Source organism: Pan troglodytes, chromosome 4 (genome assembly GCF_028858775.2).
Source record: "Pan troglodytes isolate AG18354 chromosome 4, NHGRI_mPanTro3-v2.0_pri, whole genome shotgun sequence".
Classification (NCBI taxonomy): Eukaryota; Metazoa; Chordata; class Mammalia; order Primates; family Hominidae; genus Pan; species Pan troglodytes.
This window is the reverse complement of record NC_072402.2, coordinates 156,775,732-156,791,637: the sequence shown is the minus strand read 5'-3', so window position 1 is coordinate 156,791,637 and position 15,906 is coordinate 156,775,732. Positions and strand designations below refer to the sequence as shown.

Here is a 15,906-nt window from a genome sequence, read left to right as displayed (position 1 = left end):
GGCCCCGCCTCCTCCCTTTGGGGTTAGTGTGCCTGTGTTTAGCTCTGGGGAGAGTCAAACTGGATTCCATAGGGAAAGCCTGCAAATCACTTCTATTTTAGCAAGGAGAAAACAGAATCTCCATCCAGCAGGGTCCACCCCTCTCTCTTTCTCCCTCTCCTCTCTCTCTATCTCTCTTTCCCTCCCCCCCTTTCCTCTCTCCCTCTCTCCCCTTCCCCCCACCCTCTCTGGTGTATCTGTCTACGGCAACCAGCGTCCTCCTCATCTACACGCAAAGGAAAGAAACATCTTTGGTTGGGAGAGAAGGAGGAAAAAAAAAAGAGAGAGAGAGGAAAAAACTTGCCTGGTTGTGGAAAATGACACTTGAAGTAGCAAAGCCGGCAGCGCGAGTTGAGTCTATTGTTTCTTAAATTGCCATCAGGGTTTTTTTTTTTTTTTTTTTTTTTCTTCCTGCTTCTTCAAGTGAAGGGTACCTCTACAAAAGGAAACTCCAGCCCCTCCTGTCCTCCACCGGCCTGTGATCATTACAAAAAAAAAAAAAAAAAGCAAAAAAAAAAAAAAAAAGCACCCAAACCAAAAATCAACCAACCAAACAACCCCCAACAGCCAAGCATACATCTCTAATTTTATTATTTTGGTCTTTTCGTTGGATTTTCCCTTTCTTCTTTTTTTCGGGTTATCGCTCAGTTTTGAGCAGAGGTTTACATTTTTTAAAAATTTGCTTTCCAGCCCGCCTTGATCTTCTAAGTGCGAGTTCATCGTCTGAGAAAAAAAAAAATCTCTGGTTGGCGTTTTTGTTTCTTTTCTTTTCTTTCTTTTCTTTCCTTTTTTTTTTTTTTTTTAATTTTTTTCAAGGGGGAGGAGATTTTCCACAAGAAAAGGTTGTTTTCATGTTTGGGATTCAGGAAAGCATCCAACGGAGTGGAAGCAGCATGAAGGAAGAGCCGCTGGGCAGCGGCATGAACGCGGTGCGGACGTGGATGCAGGGCGCCGGGGTGCTGGACGCCAACACGGCGGCGCAGAGGTGGGTACTGCGCGGGGACCGCGGCCGAGGTGAGCCGCGAGCGGGAGAGCCGGGAGGCGGAGGCGGCAGCGGCAGCTGCTGCCGCGGGGCCGGGCGGCGGGGTGAGTCCGCAGCCGCTGCGCTCCGCTCTCCGCCGGGGCTCCGCGCTCCCCAGCCGCTCTGCCTTCGTCGCCTGCGGCCGGAGGACCTGGAGCTGCCTGCGAGGAGCCCACCCTTTGCCAGCACTTTCCCCTGCCTCGTCTGTGACTGTTTTCATTTTGTTTTAACCCAGAAGAGGCGTCTCAACACAGCATGTTGGAGATCTGTGTTTTATGTTTTTATGTGATTGCTCTTTCTTTTCCGGCCGGCTGTCTTTTCTTCTTTCCCTTCGCTCTTCCTTTCCCTCTTTTCTTTTTTCTTTCTTTCTTTCTCTTCCTTCCTTCCTTTCTTTTTCTTTCTTTTTTTCTTTCCTTCTTTTCTTTTTCCTTTTTCTTTCTCTTTCCTCTTCCTGCCTTTCTTTTTTCTTTCTTCCTTCTTTCCTTTCTTCCCCCCTTTATTTTCTTCTCTTCTCCTTCCTCTTCCTTTCTTCCCCTCTTCCCTCCTTCCATTTCTTTCGTTCTTCCTTCTTTCCTGTCTCTCTTCCTGCCTTCTTTTCTTTCTTCTTTCTTTCATTTCCTTCTCTCATTTCTTTCCCCCACCTTCCCTTAATTTCTCCCTCGCTCTTTTCCTTCCTCCCTTCCTCTCTCCATTTTCTTTCTCTTCTTTCTTCAGCTTCCCTCCTTTCTCCTCTTTCTCCTTTCCTTACCTCTCTGGCTTTCCTGTTTTTTCGTCCCATTTCTCCCCTGAGTCTTCTCTTATTTCTGCTATCTCGTTCTCTTTCCCTCCCTCTCTGTCTTTCAGTTTTTTCTTAGTCTACCGATAGAATAGCAACTCCCAACTTTAATTCTGATATCTCCCAAAAGTCTTCTCCATCCCCTGTCACCATGGCCCCTTACAGCCCTTCTCTCACTCGCAGCTCCCTAGACACTAGACTGTGTGGCCTGGAGGCATTGCCCTTGGAGGTTGACGTGAGGGAACTTTCCTGGGCACACCCAAGGCCCTTTCCCAGGCTCCTGGTCCCAAGTGAGAAATGGCCTTTTCCCCCCCATTAAGCCACCAGCTGAGCTTGGGACAGTGGGAGATCTGGTGGCCCCAGGCCCTATCGGACTCAGAGTGCGGAAGGGGAAGAAGGAAGATGACTAATTACATCATCTCCAGCTTCCCTGGGCTGGGGACAAGTGTCCCCAACACTGTTCCCATCCCCACTGAGTATTAGGATGGGGGTGGGTGGTAGTGAGAGTGAATTGGGTAACTGGGCTGGAAGTGAAAGTGTGTGCGCGGGGCGCTTGTGTGTGTTCTTCTATGTGTATGTGTGTGTCTGTGCGCGCTTGTGTTGGGCAGGTCCGGCTGTCAGTGGCCGCCTGGCGCCCCAGGCGCTCCAGCCTCCCGTCGCCGGCCGGCGCACTGAGCCAGCAGCCCTGGCCTTTAGGATTTCTGGAATGAGTGTGAGGATTTCTGCGGAACAGCGAAACTTTGTTAGGACAGGTCTTTAAGAAAACACCCCTCTTCCCTTTTTCACAGCGACCACCCGCGACAGTTCTGAGCCCCGCCCTCGGACCCTTCTCCACATGCTTTTTGGTGGTGGGGGGATGTGGCTTCCCAAGGCCGGGCACTCGCAGTTGGCCAGAGCTTGAGGGGTTCCTGGAGGGTGGCTGCTGCGGCGAGACGCCGAGCGTGTTTTCCATCCATTCCCACCTGCCCTGCTAGCTGAGACGTGAGATTCGAGGGGTGCCGGAATATAACTGTGGGTTCTACTCCGCGAAGGTGGGTTCACTTCATCCACCGCCACTTTTCTTCCTCCCCACGCAGTGCGTGTCAGGTAGGAGTAAATGCTTATAGAGTTTCATCTCGCGCGCAAAACCCAAACAAAACTTTGACACCTCTTCAGCGAGTTCTGAGGACGCACCCGTCCTTGGCGGAGAGGACGAGGACATGAGGGGACATGTGTGTCCCGTTGTCAGCTGGGTCTATGTCGCCTGAAGGGGCGTGAAGAGCGCCCACTGGATGTTTTGGGGGAAGAGGAGGTGGGTGTTTGAGGGTTCGAGTGTGTGTACAGTGTGACAAGGGGCGCGGGTCGGCGTCCGGTTTAGCCATCTAACTCTGCGTCTTTGGCCGCAGCGGGGTGGGTCTGGCCCGGGCTCACTTTGAGAAGCAGCCGCCTTCCAATCTGCGGAAATCCAACTTCTTCCACTTCGTCCTGGCCCTCTACGACAGACAGGGCCAGCCCGTGGAGATCGAGAGGACAGCGTTTGTGGGGTTCGTGGAGAAGGAAAAAGTAAGTGGGCGCAGCGCTGTCGCCCCTCGTCCCCGGCTCGGCTCGGGAGCAGGCCCGGGAGCCTTGGGCAGCGCGCCCTTCCTTGAGTGCAAAGCATCCATAACACACTTCTATGTGGGGGTCCCCCAAGCCACTTCCCATCCCAGACGAACCCAGGGTCCTGGTCCACTGGCTCCTTCTCCAGAAAAGTTCGCACGGAGCCCCCAGAGCTAGAGAGAGGCAAGCCTGGCTCTACAATCCACAGCCATGGGCACCCGGAATGAACCCGCCCTCCACTACCAGATTACGCACCGCCTGCCTCTGGTGGCCGGGGCACGAGCCCCTAGGCCCTGGAAAGAGGATCGCCTGTGTGCGCCCGACGGAATTTTCTTTTGGGAGAGAGGGAGCAGTCAGGAACGGGGGGCGGAGGAGGGATCACAATTGGCCACAATTTCTGCTGCTACCGTGGCTGCCTGGCTCGCCAGCGGGGGTCCCGGCTTGGGGAAAGTTGCCTCGAAAGTTGGTCCACTCGCTCACGCAGACCTCTCTCCTGCATCTCTTGTGTCTTTGCGTCCTGATGCAACCCAGGAAGCCAACAGCGAAAAGACCAATAACGGAATTCACTACCGGCTTCAGCTTCTCTACAGCAATGGTGAGGCCCGGGTCGGGTCTATGGCCTCACCCTGGGGCTCCGGGTCTGGGCAGGGGGCGCAGGGAGCTCCAGGTGGACGAAATCCTCCAGCGAAGGTCAGTCATCCGCTTTATTTGAGGTGAACCAGCCTCTCCTAAATTTCGCCCCAGGAGGTTTCACCTGAGGAGGCTCCGAGTGGCCCAAGAGCCTTATCGGTCTCGCGTTTACCTGGGGCCAGGTGTAGTGCCTCATCCCTCCCTGAGCCACTTTCATTCTTCCTCCCCTTCCTGAGGCCTGTTCCTTTGGCTTGGCCCAGGCTGCAGGCCCATGGCCCCTTGGGCTTAGGGGCTGAAGGGTCATGGCCTTGAAGGCTGCGTGCGAGAGCAGAGGGACTCTTGCCGTGAGAACAGACAAGTCGGGGTACCCCCATCCCAGTCCCAGCTGCAGAACTTGGCGTCTGGCTTCCAGGAGCGCTAAGGCAAGGCCAGCAGCACCTCTCTGGACACTGGGGAAGGGAGATCGTGGCTGTATTTTCCAGGACAGTGGGAGTTCCAATCAGCCTTGGAGCCCCTTTCGTGATATGTGTGTGGGGGTTTTGTTGTTATTTTTTGTTGTTGTTAATTATTGTCCACCCACCCTCCGTCGCCTCTCACTTAATTCTCCTCCCTTCCCCCATTTCCAACCCTAGGGATAAGGACGGAGCAGGATTTCTACGTGCGCCTCATTGACTCCATGACAAAACAAGTAAGTTTCTTGATTTTGGGCCACGGGGGTCTCTATGTCACAAAATTCAGGGCAGTCAAGAAGCTAGTTGCTCCACCGCAGGTGGGCTGGGACTCTAACTCTAAAAGCCAGCGGGGGCGGCTCAGACCAAACTTGCACGGCCTTCCAGTGTCCATTCATGCGCTTGCACCGCCGCGTGGGGATGAGGGCTCGACGCGCGCGCGTCCCTCCAAGGGAACTCGGGCCTTGTGAATTAAGACTGCAGGGTGCTGAGTGGCGAGAAAAAGGGCTGAATTTCCTCTGACCCGGCCAGGGAGCCCCGAAGGGCTCAAAGGTGCCCAGGGACCCTGGTGCGGAGTGGGCTGAACCTTTGAAACCCAAGCAAGCCAGGCCTCCCCGGGAAGCAGAGGGGCGAGGGGCTGAGGTGGCGGAGGAGGGGTGGCAGAGGCGGCTTCCCCAGGAATGATGAGATGGGCTGAGAGCGCAGATGACCATTCTGCAGATTTGTTTTCAAAGGGAATGATGGTGAAGGTAGTGTTGAAAGAGGGAGCGACAATTGTTAGAGGATATTTTGCAAAAACCCTCCTGCTTTTGCCTCCAAGTTTGGCAGGAAGCCAGGCAGCATGAGTGAGCTTGTGGTCTTAAAGGTACATAGACGGCATTTTCTTAAGCTCCCAACACGCGGGTGTCAAGCAGTATACATTAAGGTTGAGTTATGGTTTAAAAGATACAATTATGAGCCGAGTCAGAAAAGAGGCCTGACGTTTTAATGAGGCACAGGAGCTTTTTCCCCTTCTTCTTAATTTTAAGAAAAAGTTTAGTTTCAGAATTAAGTAGCTGGTTAGGTAGTTGGAGGAGTTAGTAGCAGAAAAAAGAAGACAGCTTTATTGGGTGGGGGAAAGAAATTAGAACAAAGAAAAAAGTTATCCATTGTGTACTAACCAGCAATTTAGCAAGAGGATTAAAATTTATTTACTTGATTGTGATTTTAGAATGTTTCCTTTAAAATAAGAGAAATGATTTTCTTTCATAGATATTGGCTGAGAAAGTTTCAAATTAGGGTATATATGCATATTTAAAAATTATTTTTAGATACACCACGGCTTAAATATGTGGTAGAAATGTCACATTAATAAGCTGTTGGGCATTTTAAAAATCTAATCTTCAAGAACCAATTTATTAACAGCTATTTTTGATGATCACTTTCATATTTCGATATGACACAAGTAGAAAGCAAGAGTATGAAATCTAGTTTTTAAAATAAAAATAAATATTGATTGAAATATATTTCATGTTATTTGCCTAAAATATTTGGCTTTCTTAAAAATCTGTTTATTTCTCAGTTGATTGCTCAGAGTAAATCACCATTTATAATTTTTGGTCTTGGTTTTATTTTCTTTAATGAATTTAATAATTGCATAGGATAATTCACTTTCATTTGGACACTGCGTTTTTTTTTTTTTTTTGCCTTCCAAGGCAGAAACACAAAAGCCTGATTTTTAATAACTTTTTTTCTTTTGCGATGTCAAAATAAAAATGTCTTAAGTGGAGTTTTGTTTTCAAAAATTGCCTTTCATACCCTGGATATCCTTTCCTGCCATTCTCATTACAGGAAAAAAAAAAAAAAAAAAAAAAGTTGGGAGGGAGAGGGGGAAAGTAGGAACTCTAAGACATACTCTATGTGTATTTATTAGGATTTACTTTCTAAAAGATAAAAGGCACACATACACAAATCAGTACATAAGGCCTGTCTGCTTGTGCAACATTGACCAATGAAATATTAAATTATAGGTAGCACTATGAAATGAACAATTGTAAGAAGCACAGAATTAAGACATGTTTGAAGTGATTAATCGCTCTATGAATTAAACCTCCTCAAAATTTTATTGTAAGTCTCTCTAGTCAAAAAGTGCCACTACTAATTGATTTTCCCATTATGGGATGAACTTACCTTATACTCATATAAAAATGGGGGGAGAATCATCTTTTGATATTTTTAAAACAATACATCAAATATCATTTTACTAACAAGGTCATAGAGCTTAAGAAAAACTGCAGCTTGAGGCATTCTTGGACCACTTGGTGTCATAAATTCTATCAGGAAAGAGGGAGGAAGAGAGAGAGAAAGAGAGAGAGAGGAATAAGAACAAGATTAGTTTTATTTTCGATAATAGCACTTATGAGAAAGTCATTTGCCATAATATGACATCTCAGTAAAAGTCAAAATTATAAATGCATGCAATGATATATTTTGGTGGGGAGTGGCCTGAGAAAAGGTTGAATAATTATCTAAGTCTAAAAAATATCAGGAAAAGGAATATTTCAAAGCTTACCTGTGTGCTTTCATAATAATTGTTTAAATAACCACCTCTCTGTAGCTTTCACTTTGAAAGGCAGTTCCTACTCATTATCCAATTGCTTGTTCTTTGATTATGTGCTGCAAGAGTTTTGGAAGTAGGTTAGCTTCTTGTCTACAGGGTTAATACAATGGCCTCCAAAAAGCAGATAGATGAGCGTGAAGAAGCTTAACTTTCCCTAGGTGTGACATAAAAATAATTGATATTTAGCCTTAATGAGTAAAACAGTGAATTTTCATCTAGCTTGAAATTATTCTATCATAATTAAATACCAAGTCTGATTTAAAATTTCTTGAATCTTTGATTTTAGTTTAATATACAGTGGCTCCTTAAATCAGATGTAAGTCTTGATATAAACTGATGGATTAAATGATTACATTTTTTTTTCCTGTGAAATTCTTCCTCATACATTATGGATTTTGATAATTATTTAGAGTACAGAATGAAACACTTCCGGTCTGATAAGTTCTGATAACATCATCAATTGTGGAAGGAATACCTAGCCACTGTTCAAGTGTCTTTTCTTAGCTGCCTGTTTATTATAACATTTTTCCTATCAGAGATGCAGCTTTATGTGAGTGCTGTCATATTCTTGACTAGAAAGTGGGGTTAAAACTCAAAAGGAGTTTTGGACAAGCAAAATTTAAAACTATTTTTGCATTCTACATTTCCATAAACTGTTCTTGATCTTGGGTGGAATTAGCAGCATTGAGATAAAAAAGAAATGTACTCAATCAACCAAGATGTGTTGGTATGACACAGTATTTCACACCTTTTCAAAGTGTCTCATTAGAGTATTTTGGGTAATGACTCTTAATTTTTGGACTCTACCAGGAAAGATGAAGCTTCATTAGAAATGAATATATAAGAATCTGAGATCCCTTATCCCTATGCCTTCATTGTAAAGCACACAGGATATAATATTTTAAAAATTCACCCACCAACTAGAAAATAAGAGGCTTGCTTTTGGGAAGGGTTGTTCCAAACCAAGTTTAGCTGGACTAAAAATAGTTTGTTTTTGTGTCATTACTGTTTTTGGTATTCCATTAGTGAGCATGCAGAATGCCCTGTAGGACCCAGAAGTTTATGGCTGCTGCATCCAGAAACAGTATCTACTGCAGAAGCTCAAATGAATCCAGTGGGGGAGGTCTGAGGTTTAGTGGGCATCCTTTCAGATTTTCATGTAGTATTTGAAATATGATTACATTCTGTGATTGCTATAGTGAGTTATATATCTTTAAATAGTTTTTTTTAAGTTTAGCTTATCTCCCCTCTTACCATCTTGCTTTAAAAGAGTGATATTTTATAATTCAAAGAAAAGATACCAAATTGTATTAAGTTATCAAAACAAAACACTCTTCCCCTAAACAAAAGCCTGCTTGAGAAGCAGGAAATCGTAGTCACATAATCCTTGTATGTATGGATTTGAAAGTAGGTGATGTAGTGAGGAGACCGTGAAAAGGTTCCCAGGACAGTGGGGGGTCCAAGGTACAATCATCAGAAATGCTCTCAGGTTTCTCTTCCCAGCTAGACTTCTTGATATATTTGTTTTGATCTTCCCTGTACTTTAAGGTATTGATGCAAGTGTATTTTTTTCCTATTGATTGTTTCATTATATCCTGCTATGGCTACATAGATTTGATTAACAACCCTTTCAGTTCATGGTTCTTCATTGGTAGATAAACACATTTTCAGTATATCAATAAGTTCCCAAGGAATTCACTAGGCCAGCAGAGAGGTTCTTTCATATATTTGGGGAAATAAACAAACAAAAAAGGACACAGCAAGTTTATAGTCAGAGGCCATATTTCAGCAGCTTTCTCTCTCCTTTGGTAACATGTCAAAAATGCAGGTGATTTAAATTTCCTTGCACATAGAGGAATGAAGAAGTTTGGAATTTTTATGCATGATCAGGACCTGTGTTTGGGAAAATGTAAACTCATCACAGTGGAAAATGTGTTGTTTGGAGTCTGGGGGTGAAAACAAAGCTGATGGTTTTGGAGAGATTGCCGGAGCCAGATGGCCTAGTACTTCCCCAGTCTGGCGGGCCAACTGCTCCCTCCTGGATAATATACAGCCATTTGTTCGGGGATATTTACGCTAGAGCTGTTTCCATGTGAATGTTTGAACAGCATTAAAAACGAACATATTAGTAGAGATGCATTTATTGAACTCATATGACTGTACAGATAGTCTGTTCTCTCTGTCTTATATTGCCGAGAGCGATGAAGGAGTGTTTGGACATTGGTGAATTGTCTACATAGTTGTTGAGCAAGAATGATCTGGTTTTAGTGAGCAATTAAAATACATCAATGTTTGGAATCAGACTAATGGAAATAATGTTAGCACCTACCTTGAAGCTCCGTTGTGAGAATTAAATAACTTCATACATGTTAAGAACTTAGAACAGCGACTGGTACAAATTAAGTGCTTAATAAATTAGATGCTTTTATTATTATTATTATTATTATTACCCCATTGGGTTGACAAAGCCAATTGTATTTACTAATGTAGGTGTAAATGTAGTTACCATAGGAGTGAAATATCTTTTATTTGTGCTAGAAAAAGAAATACAATATGGGATTTTTAGAGTGATTTAGTTTTTTTATGGTGTTTGAATAATATAAGGGGTTTTAGCTCTTTGAGACATAAAAGATGCATTCTAAAGCTAACTGCTTTTGGTACACATTCTCTTTTTATTCAGGGCTGTGATGTAACTGAACAGCACACTGAATCTGATATCATTCCTTCGCAACTTTCCTAATTCACTTCTGAAAACGGGCCTGCTTAGCTACTGAGCTGAAATTACATCTTTGTAATTTGTTCACCAGTAGCCAAGCTGCTAATTGAAGCAAAATTATTTTTTTATTTTATTCCACTACTAATGTTGGATTGCCGTTTGACACGTTGTTTATGAAATGTCAGATTTGTAGTGTTTCCTTTGGCATGGTTTAATTTTTAACTAGTGTGCCTTCACCTACTGGAAATTTCTAAGACCAGATTAGCTAGCACCTTTTTTTTTTCTTTTTTTTCCTTTTTTTTTAATGACAAGCAGTAGAACTTGGTGGTTGAATGTAATGATTATTATTGTAGTGTGTTGATATTGTAGGTGTGCATATCATTTTTTGATTAGCTCAATTCTTGGTAATTTGCTGCCAAAGGCTTGTTGACAGTTTGCATTCAGAAGACATTTCACTTTTGGTTACAGCAGGTACTTTGTGCATTCATGAACTTATTCTCTTAGGTGACAAAGTAGGTTTGGCTTTTTATTTTGTAAGGGGAAAAAGGAGTAACATATTTTCAAGGTACAGTTTTGATTTAAATAGAAAATTAGAAGTCTTTGCTAGTTACTGATAACCTTTCTTTTCCCTCCCTCCAATCCTTTCTTCCTACCTTCCTCTCTTTTTCTTAATTTCTTTTCCTTCCTTTCCTTTCTTCCTTTTTCTTTTCTTTTCTTCTTTCTTTCTTTCTTCTTTCTTTCTTTCTTCTTTTCTTTTTTCTTTTTCCTCTTCCTCTTCTTCAACTAATGATGATAAGTTTCCTTTTGTTTGCTTATAAATCAAGAAAGGTTCCTAATGAAAATATTTTGTTTCTAAAAATCCTTTGGATTTTGCTGAATCAAAGTCAAAAGTATTCTCTTCACCGCCTTTATTTTGTCGTGGAACACAAAGAGTTAAAACTATTAGAAAAGTAAACACAGAAAAACCATGTTCAATTCTCTGTATTTCCTTTGGCATCCTATTGAAGTGTGATCCCGGTGTACATTCACTGTGTATTTTTTCATTTTACTGTGTGGTCTTTACCCATAGTAAGTTTCAATTAACTTTTAAGACCTAGCAGTATTTAAGAAAAGCTAGAATGAACTATGCTTCACAGTATGTCTTTCAAAACAGTGGCAACTCAGGCAGGTTTTTGTATATTGATTGATTGGTTGATTTTCAAAGATATTACAGGTTACTTTATAATTGAGCGTTTAGAATTGATGATATTTTATTCATAACAGTGAAATTTCCAGAGCTGTTTTTGCATAAGAATATGAAAGTTTAACAATTTCGATGTTTTCTTCTTCTTTTAGTTAATTATTTTAAATATCCTTTAAAAGCCCCTTAATCTGAAGTGAAGAGAGTATCAAAAAATAATATGAGATATTTTCTTTCTACTCATTAGAGTATGACAGTAGAAAAGGTAGGCTAGTATATCACAAAAATAAATCTGTTCCAAATATATCCACTTTTGACAGCTTGTTTGTCAATTTCACCAGGTTTTTAAAGTTGAGATGAGGTTAATGTTGTTTACTATTTAACTCTTCCTCTTATACAAGCATTCCTGTCACCTTAAGGGATTTATTTGCCATTGGCAGGATTAATTTAAACATTGTTTTCTACTTGATATTGCATTTTTGTTTCTTAGGTTACAAACCTCAACTTGATTCACTATCAATTGATTTACTTAAATAATATATTTTATATGATTTTTCTCCCCCTCCCACCCATCTATATAGCAGGCATCCCATCTTCACTTCAGATAAACACATTGATTTATTTAAACCAGTGTTGTCTTTGTCCCTCTCACAACAGACAACCTTCCTCATAGTGAGCAGACTCATGATTTACTATGGAGGATGAAAATAAGCCTTCTTCTTGGTGTTTCATTGTCTGGGCCCTAAACCAGCTGCCTATTAAAATGGTTTCACTTAAAATAGCCAATGCTGTTTATATGCTTCTGTGATCTCCCAGCTGATCCAACCCCAACCAGCTTTACTCATACACCACAGAGGCACATATTTAAATTAGGAAGAAACGCAGAAACTTCTCCCGAAGTTGGTGTTAGCAGGATCCCTGTCCTTTGGGGCTTAAAGTCTGGGTTTGCTGAACTGTGGACCAGTGTTGATGTGTATGCTAAATGTAGATGGTAAAATTGATGTAGGGCTATCAGTTGGGTGTGCAAGCTGCAGGGAGAACTTTAGGGCATTTTGAAAATTCTTATTGTTGCCACTCTGCATCAGAGACATTCATCAAAATGAATTTATTATATATTCCTATGCTGGATCCAATCAGGATGTTGATTTCCGTGCCCATACCTTCTGTATGATATGGGTACATGTGTGTATGTGTGTTTAACAATACTTTTCAGTAACAAGAACTGCTTTGATGAGGTTAGAGGTGGATCTGTCTTTGACTGAATTCCACTCTAGAGCTAACCTCATTACACTGACTTTTTAGTTTACTTTAGTTACAGGATTTTAGTCCTACTCCATGGTGGAGTTTCACTTGCTTTTATTTCAGAAGTCATGGAGGCAGCACTTCTTTCTCTGCCTTTATGTGCTGAAAAATACTGTTCTATAGAGGCCCCAAGGAGAGGGAGAGAAGAAACTTCATGCTTGCACTCCTCCCTAGAGTTCCTAACTATTTCTGAGCAAATCCAAACTGATGGTTTCATTTTTCTGTGCTTGATTTGGAGAAAGATTCTGTTTTGACTCTGCTGCTGGAAGCATAGTGGCAGTGTGGTATTTGGTGAAGAGATGTATCATGGAGGCAAAGGGCCTTAAACAAGAGATATTCAGTCACCAAAGAAGTGACACAGGATTTCTGGAAGTCTGTATCATCTGCTGTTTGGGGAAACCATGAATGTATTTGTATTGCAGCATTGCATCCATTGAATATCATCATGGGCCCACTAATTTCAATGGAACCAGCAGTCTTAGTGAAAGTAATATTTGCGTCATCTAGAAAGAATTGAAATAAAAAGATCTGATGTAACTGATAATTCCCCCTGCCTCCAAAAACCAAGCTTTTCTATATATATGTGTGTGTGTATATATGTGTGTGTGTGTATGTGTGTGTATATATATATGTATATATATATGTGTGTGTATATATATGTGTGTATATATATATATATTAGGGAAAGCCCCATCAGTATCTGTGAATTTATTTACCAGCTTACTTCTTTTAGCTTAGCATGACAAATATATTATTTTTTAAAGAGTGGTGGAACCAAAACATGACAAATATTAAAGCTGAAACAGAGATTATTACGAGTATTTAGAGAACATACAAACCATGTAGTACTAATAGGATTTAGAAGAAATGCTTCATTAGAGTTTTTTAGCATCATGTATGAGATCTAATAAGTAATTTACTGTGTTTTTAAAAATGTTTTCAGGAGTGATTGCAGGAAATAAAGCAGGCAGATGTAATTTTTGGTTTTCAAAACATTTTTAGTTAATGCATTTTCTTGAGTAATGCAACTGCTTAGGATTTTGAAAAGGTCTTTTAAGAATACAGCAAAGAATCATCAATGCATGCTGAAACTAGTGGATGAAAATTTGACACATAGTAAGATATTAACACAATCTGGATTACGTCCACAGAAGATAGTTATGAATTGCATAGGGTAAAGCAATAACTTTACCCTGGGGAAACCTGGCTGATGATCTCTGATAGCAAGCACTACCTTAACCAAATGGTCAGAATTTATGTTGCCAATAGTGGAACTAGTCAACAACATGATTTGATACACTGAGAAGAACTCAAAATCACCTCTGTGTTATCCCTGCCCTGAAGTACGTAACTTTAATCCAAGCCTGAGGAAACGCAGGCAAACCCAAATTGAGGGATGTTCTACAAAATAACTGGCTTGTGTTCTTCAAAAATATCAATGTCATGAAATATAAAGACTCAGAAATGTTCCATATTAAAGGAGACGTGATAACTGGATGCAGCATTGGATTTTCTTTTGCTGTAAAGGACATTATTGGGTAACTGGTGAATCTCAGTAGGGTCTGTAGATTAAATTATTGTATCAATGTTAATTTTCTGATTTAGATAACTGTACTGTGGTTATGTAAGAGAATTCCTTATTTTGAAGACGTACAGGCTGAAGTATTTAGGGCATGTCTGCAATTTACTTAATAAATGATTCAGAAAAAAACTACAGAGAAAAGAATAAAGCAAATTTAATAAAATATAAACATTTTAGTCATCTGGTAAAATCTGGATGAAGAGTATCTTGGAATTCTTTACATATTCTTGAAAGTTTTCTGTAGGTGTACATGTATGTCAAAGTAAAAAAATTTTTAAAATACAAGGTATTATAGGTTAGCCATAAAAAGTGGTTTCGACGGGCCAATGGTGGAGAAGTATTTTTTCCTCATGCAAGTACATTTTCTCATTTTTTATTTTACTGCAATGTTCATTTTGTAACGGGATCAGATACCATAACCACAGTTCTCTCTGAGGATCTATACACACTGGGTCGCAAGTTATATTCATCATTTACAGGTTCTGAAAGTCCCAGGTTCAAAAACAAAGCACATTAGAGCCAACTACAAGTTAGTCTTGTAGCATCTCTATGTACTATATAAAGATATATATACTATATTAAGATATATGTACTATATAAAGATAGTCTCTGGCTAATTTAAGTAGTTTTGTCATCAAGAAATTGAGGGCTATAGGAATGTGTGAAAGTAATTTTGTTAACAATTTGAAGCCGTGTGATATTAGTATTATGCCGTGATACAGTGTTAAATTAGCTAAATGTAGCCCACTGCAGAGCCCTGCTCTGCTAATAGCTGTGTGCGTTGCTTTGGTCCAGGTATTAACATGTAGATCCATGAAAGCTGAGGTCCCAGGGAATCTTCTTGGTGTCCTTGAGTAAAATGTTCGTTTTACAAACACATTACAAAAAATAGAAAAAACTATTTGGGCTGGTGAGGTGATTTGGGACTCCAGATTTTGAGAGTCAGTTGTAACTCTTCTTAGTTTAGGGAGATAACTCTATGGCTTAAATCCACACACACAGCATATGCCAGCGAGTATTCCTGTTTGGGTGGGTGTGCACCCTGTGAGAGCACATGTTCTCAGCCTGTTGATGGGAAGAGGGATTTTCCCTGATTGATAAATCATTGCAAACATGACACAGTTAGTGAATGGACTCCTTAGTTCACCTACACTTGTTTTCTACTACCCACCCCTAGAAGACTAAATGTTGAGCCTGGAAGTAGTAAAGTGAGGAGGCAAATACATATCATTTAAAAATCAAATCCAAATGCTTTTCTGTATTTTCGCTAAATAGTATCTCAATCTGCTAAGCCTTCTGGGGTTTCCCTCCTTATTGATGAGATTTATTTGTATTCTGTATTAAAAGGAGAATTGTGGCTGTCTTGCCCATCTCATACTCTGATCCAGAGATGTGCATCATGGCAAGGTGGTTGAAGGGGCAGAGAGGAACATACCTCGTTCCATGCCTTTCAGGTTAATCCCGAATATCATACCTTCAGACAATCAACCCAGTGATGTCTTTGGCTCCTCAAAGCTAATTTGGCCTTCAGTAGTGGTGAAGTGGTTAAGAACTCAATTGTGATCTTTTTTTTTTTTTTCCTGCTACTCGTTTCCATTCTTAGCTAAAACTGTGCTTTTGCTTTTAGGCCATAGTGTATGAAGGCCAAGACAAGAACCCAGAAATGTGCCGAGTCTTGCTCACACATGAGATCATGTGCAGGTAAGAAATATGTTGGTCTCTCCCGTTAATTAGCAAAGAGAAGATGAATTTGCATTTCAAATCTTGGTGAACTTTGGTCTTTTTTTTTTTTTTGGTACACATTTGTCTTGCTTCTATAGACAATCTAAAAAGAACTGTTAGATGTGAGTATTTGGTAGTAAAGTGTCAGGCATCACAGTAGTTCTTAATTATTTATTAGATTTCATCCCGAAAGACATACATTTCCATTTTGATATCACACTGTTAATGGGCACAAAGCACTGCCTTCCCCTACTCTCTTAAAATCAAATAAAACAATATAACCCTTTTAGTGTTAATATATGCGCTCAACTGC

The 15,906-nt window shown here is 41.2% G+C and overlaps 1 protein-coding gene across 31 annotated transcripts in view; it reads left to right on the top strand.

Moving 5' to 3' along the window:
* The first annotated feature begins 25 nt into the window (after nucleotides 1-25).
* Nucleotides 26-15,906, top strand: part of EBF1 (EBF transcription factor 1) — a 402,216-nt gene continuing 386,335 nt past the window's right edge. For 4 of the 31 annotated variants that reach the window (XM_063811626.1, XM_063811622.1, XM_063811621.1 and 1 more), the window contains exons 1-6: nucleotides 233-389; nucleotides 906-1,024; nucleotides 3,221-3,377; nucleotides 3,945-4,008; nucleotides 4,676-4,731; nucleotides 15,499-15,572. In XM_063811626.1, the coding sequence (XP_063667696.1) occupies nucleotides 357-389; nucleotides 906-1,024; nucleotides 3,221-3,377; nucleotides 3,945-4,008; nucleotides 4,676-4,731; nucleotides 15,499-15,572 (503 nt within the window). In that variant the 5' untranslated portion in view covers nucleotides 233-356. Of the gene's footprint in view, nucleotides 1,025-1,050; nucleotides 1,126-2,623; nucleotides 3,127-3,220; nucleotides 3,378-3,944; nucleotides 4,009-4,675; nucleotides 4,732-15,498; nucleotides 15,573-15,906 lie in introns of those variants that run through there. The other 27 variants (XM_063811633.1, XM_063811632.1, XM_063811630.1 and 24 more) reach the window with 13 other exon arrangements.